The following is a 9,861-nucleotide window of genomic DNA, read 5'->3' on the forward strand; positions in this document are numbered from 1 at the left end:
TAAACTCGATCAACGATAATTATTGTACAGACCGAAGCAGACAGTGACACGCGAGAATAAGGCACTTTCAAAGATCCAGCTGCAACTGCGCCAAAATGTCGGGGAAGAGACGAATAGAGTTCATCTTTAACATAAACTCACGGCGCCATGCCCTGGCCCCACCCACAGAACGCTGAATGGTACAGTCCCTGGCATTAAAAGAGGAAAGGGGTTTGGACCACTGACGCAGTGGTAAAGTGGGTGGAGTCTCATCAGATTCGGGTCGCGTGGGCTGTCTGACGTCACAGCGAACGCGAGGCGCTTATAAAAGGAGCGACGACGCCTCTCTCTGACTTCACTTCTCCACGCAGAGTTAGCGCGGGCTTTGTCTGCTGGTGTCAGGCCGTACTACCAGTGCCCCTTCCAGTTGCTGTCACAACAGAGACGCCGCCATGAACGGACAGATGATGAACGGCTTCCACGATGCCTTAATCGATGAAGGCAGCTTTCTCTTTACCTCCGAGTCAGTGGGCGAGGGGCACCCTGGTAAGTGAGGCCGCGCGTTGGACACGCGGCCATGACAGGAGGAGGGCTCTTTGTTAACTGTCAGAAAAGACTGCACCGTTTTGTAATTGAAAGTGTAAAAATTGCAATGGTTTCTAGAACTGTCCACCTCACTAAAATGATTTTAGTCACCTTTTGTAGTGTCTCTAGAATCACGAGTATGCGGGATGGGGCAAGCGAAAAGGCGCGCTCAGACAGAAAATTCGCGCCATGACGCAGGAAGAGCGCGTTCCTCTCGAAGGCGCGCGCGCCATGCCTTTTCTTGCGTCTCCAATAGATGGCCGCCTAGCAGCCGCCACCTTCCCAACAAGAACGTTTGATGGTATCGCGCACGCGCAATTCAATGCGGCCATGTTGAGTCTTCACGCGCTGCCCCCCCCCCCCCCCGCCCTCTTTCCGTAGCTTGTAACCATTTGTTCTTGTGATTGCCGCCCTCTGCTTCTGCAAATGTTGGGCGATGGCGAAATGTGCCTCTGCGTCAAGGAGTCCGCCCTCCCTCGGACCATTAATAAATCCGTGTACGGGAAGATGGTGGAATTTTCTAGAACATGCCATAGTACTCCTATTTGGGAGTGCTTCAGTGGGACAGTGTAGTTTATATTTCTTTTATTGCTTTTGGCAAAGCTATTTATTTTTTAAATGTACTTCGTCTCTAGAAAGTTCCTATTGTTGAACCAGTTTTAAAGGCTGTTAAAACTATCTAATCCAATCAAACGTATGTTAATGCTGCGCCTCCCATTTTGTGTCCAAACATTTTTTTTTTCTTAACTCTGGGGCATATATTGTATGAGCAGTGGTTAGTTTGTTGGTAGGTGTGTGTGTGAGATCAGTCTTTCTTCAAGAAGTCTGAGATAACGGGCTGACTGCTGTAGAGCCATTATTGGGCTTAGGTGGCACGCGTTGGAGGGCAACTTGGGTAGGGCTAGGCAAGCCCCACCCTCTGTAGGGACTATGACCATACTGTTGTGCGGTCTGGTAACTGGGTGGGTCCAAATATCGATTCGAGTGACTGGAGCGTGACTGTAAAAGGCCCTCACCTTGTGGCTAAACATAGTCCAGGACCCCTTCAGTGACTGGGCTGGTCGCTGTCATTGAAGTATGTTTTTGGACCAATGCCTTGTCTGCAGCGGGCGTGCACGCCTGCAAGCTGACCTTGCTGCAGAGATTGCTGTGGTTGAGTAACTGCCAACTCATGATTTCTGCAGAATTCTTACTTGTGAGCATTGGAGTTGTAAATTAGTATATCGCATCTCGAGGCACCTAGCTACTTCTGTAATCTACTGTGACAATGGCATAATTACTGTGTACTTGCTCGCAGTTTAGTATGACGGCAAGTTTGTGCAGTTTGATTTACCTCAATGAGTGCATTGTAGAAATGATTTCGAGCTATCTTTATATTACATAATTGTGCACTTAACTGTATCCCAGCCTGTCGAAGGGGTACACTCACCTTATTTGAGTTTTGGTATTAAGGCAAACATTTTGTAAATGGTTCTGTAGGTGCCAATCGTGCATTAGAGAGGTCTTTCGGCAAACTGGTATCTTAAGTGTAGGACTTTGCAATTTATTGAGTAATGTTTTAGGACTGCTTTCACTAATTCGCTTTCGAAGCGCTTCGTGTTTGTAGGGGTTTTCTGCGAATATCTTGGTTGTATTTTAAACGAGTGTCACTAACTATAGTTTGCATCTGTCGAACGTGTTGTGACGTTGACTGTTTGTTCTTCTAGATAAGATATGTGATCAAATCAGCGACGCTGTCCTGGATGCACACTTGAGACAGGATCCTGATGCCAAAGTGGCCTGTGGTAAGTTACACCTTATGCATGATGGTTCTTGCATAACTGCAATGAAAGGCAGAAATTATAGCCTAATTATTCATCCACAGAAACCGTTGCAAAGACTGGCATGATCCTCCTTGCTGGCGAGATTACTTCTAGAGCTGCCGTGGATTATCAGAAAGTTGTCCGGGATACTATTAAGCACATTGGCTATGACGATTCCTCAAAGGGTGAGCTCTGCGGTTTAGTTTTATTTAGTTTTGGCGTGTTAAATCATTTTGTCACAATGTGACTTTGATTGCAGTCTTAAACCTTTATTTAATAGCATGACTCGGTTTGGGAATCTCGTTAAAATTAGAATCTTTGACGTTCCGTGGCTGTTATTTTCCTGACAGACCTGCACTATTTACTCATTGACAGGATTTGACTTCAAAACATGCAATGTGCTGGTAGCATTAGAGCAGCAGTCACCCGATATTGCGCAGGGAGTACATTTGGACAGAAATGAAGAAGATATTGGCGCAGGAGACCAGGTGAGCAGTTTGATCCGCCATTGTTAAACGTTCAGTTGTGTTGCGACTGCCTTTTTTTATACAACATTCAGTGCCACGAGGAGAACATTAATTGCCCTTTGCACTCGTGTGATTTGTATACCTCCCCATGCTTGTTTTCCTGTAAAGTGCATAAGACACAGGAGGTATGATTTGTAAAGTGTCCCTGTTTTCCCTTAAATGTAAACTATAGTTACCAGTCTAACGTTCGAATCCAAATAAATGTAAATTACCATGGTCTGCACACTTCCGAGTTGCATCAAAATGGTCTGTGTAGCTACAGTCCTTTGCCTGATAAATTAGATATTGTAAGCCTTGTGTGAATTTCTAAGGAAACTACACCAGTGCCATCCTTCTAAACTAAGCATTCAAAATGTTGCCTACAAACCACACTTGTGCAGCTTGTCCCTTTGCATACTTTGACTAACGTATGCTATGCCTGCCTTCATTGGTGTGCTTTCTTTGTATATAGAGGATAGGGGCTTTCAGTTTAATGAGCTTAATCCATTCAGCTTTGGCATTCGGGCTGGTCCTAAAGTGTAATTGCATGCAGCTTCTGTTGCACATTGGCTAGCTTGGCACAACATTAGCAAACTTACAAATTTCAAAGCAATGTTAACTGAATAGCTAGAGGCCAGTGGGCTATCCAGTAACCCAATTGTGTAGTGCGCAGAAACCCGAATGACAATGCGGACCAATGGTTTAAGATGTTTCGCAGAATATTAGGCGTATCGTCATTTTCGTAAAAATCAAAACTTATTGCCGTACATTAACATATAGATTGATTTCCAAGGACACAGCTACATCTAAAGCCTCATATACTATTATACTCAAAGCTGCTGCTCCTTTTAAAAGGTGGCGTCTTATTTACATAATTAAGTCTATCATAATAATTTTGTGTGTACTGCCAACTTCCGGGTAGGCGTTCCAGCAAACCTTCCGTCATTAAGTAGACGTAGGAACACGTGGTACTATTGTGCTACATCTTCTCAAGCGAATTCCTTTGCACATGTCCATGTAGTACATATTTACACCACTGTAACCGACAAGCCTTTATACCTTACTCTGCACCCCACTATCTGATAGAGTAATTTCCTCTCCGTTCTTTAAATTTGCTGTCGTTAATCATTCTTCAGCCAGCTGATAACCCTACCTCATTATACTGCTCCCCATCGACTTTTTTTTTTTGTCAAGCACTGGCACTTAGTACTCATTTAGTGGTCTCAAAATTTGTAGTCTCTTCGTGCACGACCACGTATTTACTCGGCTCGTCAATGCCTACCAACTATACAAATTGATATCGGGCCTAATTTAATAGCTCCCAACACGCAACTTGCATGGATTACATTACGCTAATGGCTTTCTTATTTCTTTCTGTCTTTAATTACTACGGGATCACAACACTTTATCTCGTGCTGAAATTCTCAGTTGATTAAACCATCCCTACTTGTATTTTGCTTGGCCACTTCTACTCTCATTCAGACCAAGTCTGAATTGAAACTACTCCGAACTAGCGGAAGCTGCGCGCTGAAAAGTCTGTATTTACATTTTGCTCCACTCCCAAAATACTTCACCTGAAGGGAACTTTTTTCCCTCAGTTTGGGGGGGGGGAAACCCTTAAATCACATGTTTACCAGTAATAAACTTGGCCTTAACAACTGTGCATACCACTAGCCCACAGCAATGTTTGTCACAGTATGGTGTCTACATTTCATGTATCTGCATAGATGTCATATACGGTACGTTCATCTTGTCGATCACCAGCTGGAAATATTGCTAGGATTAAATGACTACAACGCAAGTTAAAGGTGGACACTTATCACGACTGTCATAATTTCAATTCCGGGTTCAAACTTTTTCAATTGCTTTGAACTCTCGTGCTATCGTTCAGTCTCTTGATTAAAAACGTTATCCCACTTGCAGGGTTTGATGTTCGGCTATGCTACAGATGAGACCGACGAGTGCATGCCTCTGACAATTGTTTTGGCACATAGGCTGAATGCAAAGATGGCAGAACTACGACGTAATGGCACCCTGCCCTGGCTAAGGCCAGACTCCAAAACGCAGGTGAGTGAATTCAAAAACTTCGCACATGCCCTTATTGAACACTTATTTCTCCAGCCCAGAGTTTTCCTATTTGTTAAGCTGGGGATTCCAGGCTAGAGGCTCGTAGATCTATCTAAATTTGTGGATCTCCATGTAGTTCTGCAGAGACCCTAGATAGCTTTGCTACGCTCCTGATAACGCCCTATACTGTATCAGATGGCTTACTTAGTTTAGTTTTGGGTCTGACATTAGTGATGCAATATGCCAATCCTTAATATCAAGCTCTAGGTCGAGTCGTTGTGGCTGGAATCTCCTCTAGTTTACACCTTCACGTGTCTTGCAGGTGACCGTGCAGTACATGCAGGACCGTGGTGCTGTTATCCCAATTCGTGTGCACACAGTTGTGGTGTCTGTGCAGCATGACGAGGATGTTAGCTTGGATGAGATGAGGGATGCTCTAAAGGAGAAAGTGGTAAAATCCGTTGTACCTGCCAAGTACCTTGACGATGACACAATCTACCATCTGCAGCCTAGTGGACGCTTCGTCATTGGTGGGCCACAGGTAAACTAAAGAGATCCTAAAGTCACAGCTGACAAGCACTGCAAAGAAAATACCACACTTGTGTTGTCTTCAATGTCTGAATTATGTTTTTCAGGGGGACGCGGGTCTGACTGGAAGGAAGATCATTGTTGACACCTATGGTGGCTGGGGTGCCCACGGTGGAGGCGCCTTTTCCGGAAAAGACTATACAAAGGTGGATCGTTCAGCAGCATATGCTGCCAGATGGGTAGCCAAGTCTTTGGTGAAAGCTGGTCTGTGTAGGAGAGTGCTGGTCCAGGTATGTGGCTTACAGTCGGTGGTTATATGCAACTGATGCCCGGTGAAGTAACATGCTAATCGGAATATAGGCTTAACTAATGGTAATTCCGACAGGTAGCTGTCCTTAACACCCGCACCCAAAAAAGAATAGCTTGGACGAGTTGATAATGCCATGTGTTTGGAACTCATTATTTTCTCCATTTAAATCTAATGATAGCTTGTTTTGAAGTTACCGAATTTCATGCTCCCTTGCCGTTATCCAGGTCTCCTATGCCATTGGTGTGGCACACCCTCTCTCCATCTCCATCTTCCACTACGGCACCTCTCAGAAGAGTGAGCGGGAGCTGCTGGATATTGTGAGGAAGAACTTTGACCTTCGTCCTGGGGTCATTGTCAGGTAATGCGTGTGGTGGGAACCCATGTGTGTAACAATTATATATTGGTAGCTTGCAAATGGGCCACCATCTAGCGGAGAAAGTAAACATGCACTGTACGTGTTTCTTGGTGAGGGTGGGTCCCAAAGATTCTTGGATACCACAAAGCACTGGCAAGGAATTAGTAGTAGCTCTGGTTATTGTGCCCCACAATAGATAGCAAATTGTACCTCATGGTGAAGGACAACCATGTTAGCTAGACCTGGTGTACCATTCCCTTACTGCGAGGAGCTAAATTCAGTAACCGGTTTGTAGTGTAGCTTTGACTCTCTTGTCCAGAGCCATAGCCAAGTGAGAAAGCAGGGTAGTAGTTCTGGGAGCCATTCTTGTAGTGAAGCAGCGCATGAGCTTCTGGGCTCTGAAGTCACATGGGCCTGTCAGTGATTCAATTTGCCGTCATGGTTTCTTTCACTAGGGGTAAAACCTGTTCTACATAGTCTTCGAGTGATGGAGAGCTGTTCAGTCTACTCTTTCGTGACCTTCAGTTTGGTTTTGGGGTTAGGGTGCATCCAGCATAGTGGTTAACTGGTTCTCTTGTGCCTGCCCTGAAATGAGTGTTTGCTTTACTGAGAAATGCTGTGCATTAAATTATTTGCTTGTATGTTCTAGGGATCTGGATCTGAAGAAACCCATTTATCAGAGGACTGCAGCATATGGCCATTTTGGCAGGGACAGCTTCCCATGGGAAGTGCCCAAAAAGCTGAAGTATTGATTGTTAGGCTTTTTTCCCCCTCAGACCTGTTGGCGTTTATTACAGAGAAGCCTCCAGGATCTGTGGTGGAAGGGCCCTTCTACTAACCCTTTCTTCTCTCCTTTGTTCCTGTTAGCTGCTGCTGTAGCTCTTGTCTGTGGGTAGGGGACCACCTGTCTGTGCTGTGCGATTACACTTAAACACATTTCCTTATGCAGTCACTAACGTGGGCATACTGATCCTTTTGCCTTTAGGGTACCAAGCTCCAGCCTTTGCATGTGGTAAGAATCCATGACCAAGATCCAATCGAACAGACTTCCATTATTTACCTTCCCTCACTTAAGGTGTATGATTCCATAATGGGCGTTGGACCATAGACTTCTATTCTAATCCAATTTACCTCTCAGTCTCTTTGCTGTACAATCAGTCATGCTTTTCAAAACATCGCTTTTGGTATTGCTCCCTGTATCAGCAAGATGTGGGACGAACATTTGCCCAACAGCGCCAGATGCTTGTCTTTTGCCCCTTCCTAGAGTATGTACTTAATATAAGGGTCTGGGTAAATCGATAGACCCCTATGCATTTTATAGCACTAACTTAAACATCTATTTATAAACTCAGCCTCTCCTCACCTGGCAGACTCTTGGTTGCTCCCGATGTCCTACAGAGAAGTCGTGGAGATACCCGGAGGTCTGTAGCTGCTCACTTTGATACCAGAGTATTCCTTTTTCTTTATAAGAAAGTTTGAGAAACACACTGCACAAGATCTTGGGCCAAGCACAGCCTTTTAACTAGATCCGAAACATTATCAAAACTAGGTCCAAAGTAGTGCTTTAGAGAGCTGGTGTAGCTACAGAGAAACCAACTTTCTTCAGCACACGGGGTTAAACGGGGGGGGGGGGGGTGGAGACGGAAATACCTTTGTACTTAAATAACCTTTTTTCTAAATGCATAATTTATTGTTTCTGGGGTGTTATGGTGCAAGTACAGAGTAGCCATAACCTCAGATGGCAGCTCTTTTAAAACTCCTGATTTCCTCAACTGTTTCCAGCATTCTCTGGTAGGCCAAGGTGTCCTACAGAAAAGCCTTGGGTCCAACCTACAGGGGGTCTGGCTGGTGTGAAATGTGGACGGTAAGGAGGGTGCAGCTCGGGCGCCTGGCTGGGGATGGCACAGATTTGGCTAGTGTTGTACAGAGAAGCTGGCTTGTTTACATGCCCTTCCTATGCCAGTTGCTCGACGCTACCGGTGCCTTCAGGCTTTTTTTAAATTGTCTGGCTCTTCTGGTGGGAGCAAAAGTATCAATCTGAAGATTATTAAAGAGTATTAAATAAAACGCAAGTTTCTCCCTTTAAAAATTTCTTGTTTTTATTTCTATATGCTTAAAAGTTGGTTGGGGGCAGAGACTTAATCGTTCAGTTTTGTGATTGCCATCATTGACTTGATGTGTCTGTATGTTGCTTAGTTTATAACGACCAGCCGGAATAAGAGTTCATGCTTTTTAGTTTAGGGGTTTAACTGTCCGGTCTGACCCCCTTGGCTGTGGAGAAGAGTTGAGGTTAAAAAGCTTGCATACATGTATTAACTATGATAGCGCTGCAGCGTGATGTACGCCGGTTGTGGGGTGTGGGTGGAGGCACACTAGTTCGAATCCTTTTCACAAGGTAGCTTTAGATTTGTTCATCAGCACATGCCAGTGGCTTCAGTTTGCAACACTTCTTGATTTTCATAACTCGTAGAGGGACAGGGCGGCAAATATGAACCCAAATAAGCTCTGGAATTGTAAAAGTCCATAGCATCCACTAATTGTGCAACTAGAGTCTAAAAATCCATACATCAGCACGGTCTAATCCCAAAGCAGACTGTTTTCGCCTGTTACTCTCCCTCTTGTATTGCAACTCGTCCTGCCCTGTGCAACATGCATTCCATTTAAACTTGTCTCCCTTTAAAGTATAACCAGAAACAGTTTTACTATAAAGAAGTGATTTCTTGTTTGGCTTCATGCAGCAAACTAGTCCAATCTTGTGAATTTGCACAAAGTCCTGCATAGTAAGTCATTCAATTTTACAACTTCCCCCGTTACTTACAGCAAAACAATGCAGAAAATGAGCAGGGAGAGTATCACGTAGCACGTTTGAAGGTCTTTTGTCATTGGGTTATTAGTCTTAACAGGTTTGCTCCTAGTTCAACCAGTGATCCTTTGTTTAAATTTACTCTGAGCTGCCAGCTGGAGAGGACAATACCATATTAGCCAATTTGAGTCCATGGGATTTCCCACTGGTCAGCTTTTTTGCAAGAGACTGAACTTGGACCCCAGACAGTACAGCGCGCCCCACCCCGATCCGTTATTAAAGCAGAGTAAATGGTCCCCTATTAAAGTAAGTTTGTGGCAAAGACCCTTGGTGGCTTTCATGGTAATTATACCTTTTTGTCTTGAACTTTAAAGCCCAAACCTTTTGGCAGTAATCTGTGCCGTGAAACATCTTTTGTGGCCAGTAATAAGCTGGCCAGCCTTTCAATTTCAGGATATGGGTAAATAGTCTGAGGGACATCTAGCTGCAGATTCCTTACTTCTGAATTTCCATGGGATCAGCCTTGATCTGGAGATTTTCCTTTGGACAATACCCCTTTTCGCTGGTAGGTTGTGTTGATCAGCTCCATGTGACGTAAGCGTCTGCGCTGTTGTGACATCACATCTTTGCTATTCCACGCAGCCCAATTCTGCGAGGTCTAACCTTTTTTGGTGAATAGATCTAGACTTCTGGTTTCAGGCCGTACAGTCTGTCATCATGCCATGTCTGATGAATCCACACCTGGGTTCTCTGGTGCCTGGAGAGCAGCCACGACTCTGTTGTGCTCAGATTGCTGGGCCATGGCTCACAAAGCTTTGTAAGTGAACAGTCCCTAACGCTGCCTGTTAACCATGTCGTTCTTGCATCTTCCCCATCGAGGAATGTCCAGGCACTGTTCCATGAATCCCAAATCTTCATCCTTTCAC

At 44.7% G+C, this 9,861-nt stretch overlaps 1 protein-coding gene across 1 annotated transcript; it reads left to right on the top strand.

The window, feature by feature from the left end:
- The first annotated feature begins 222 nt into the window (after positions 1 to 222).
- MAT2A (methionine adenosyltransferase 2A) lies at positions 223 to 8,221 on the top strand. The gene is made up of 9 exons (XM_086943364.1): positions 223 to 525; positions 2,271 to 2,348; positions 2,429 to 2,551; positions 2,742 to 2,854; positions 4,796 to 4,939; positions 5,262 to 5,480; positions 5,575 to 5,757; positions 6,002 to 6,135; positions 6,782 to 8,221. Exons 1-9 carry the CDS (start codon positions 432 to 434, stop codon positions 6,882 to 6,884), a joined length of 1,191 nt encoding a protein of 396 aa, XP_086799490.1. The 5' UTR covers positions 223 to 431; the 3' UTR covers positions 6,885 to 8,221.
- Positions 8,222 to 9,861: the final 1,640 nt, after the last annotated feature.

The sequence above is a fragment of the Lissotriton vulgaris genome, chromosome 11 (assembly GCF_964263255.1).
Source record: "Lissotriton vulgaris chromosome 11, aLisVul1.2, whole genome shotgun sequence".
NCBI lineage: Eukaryota > Metazoa > Chordata > Amphibia > Caudata > Salamandridae > Lissotriton > Lissotriton vulgaris.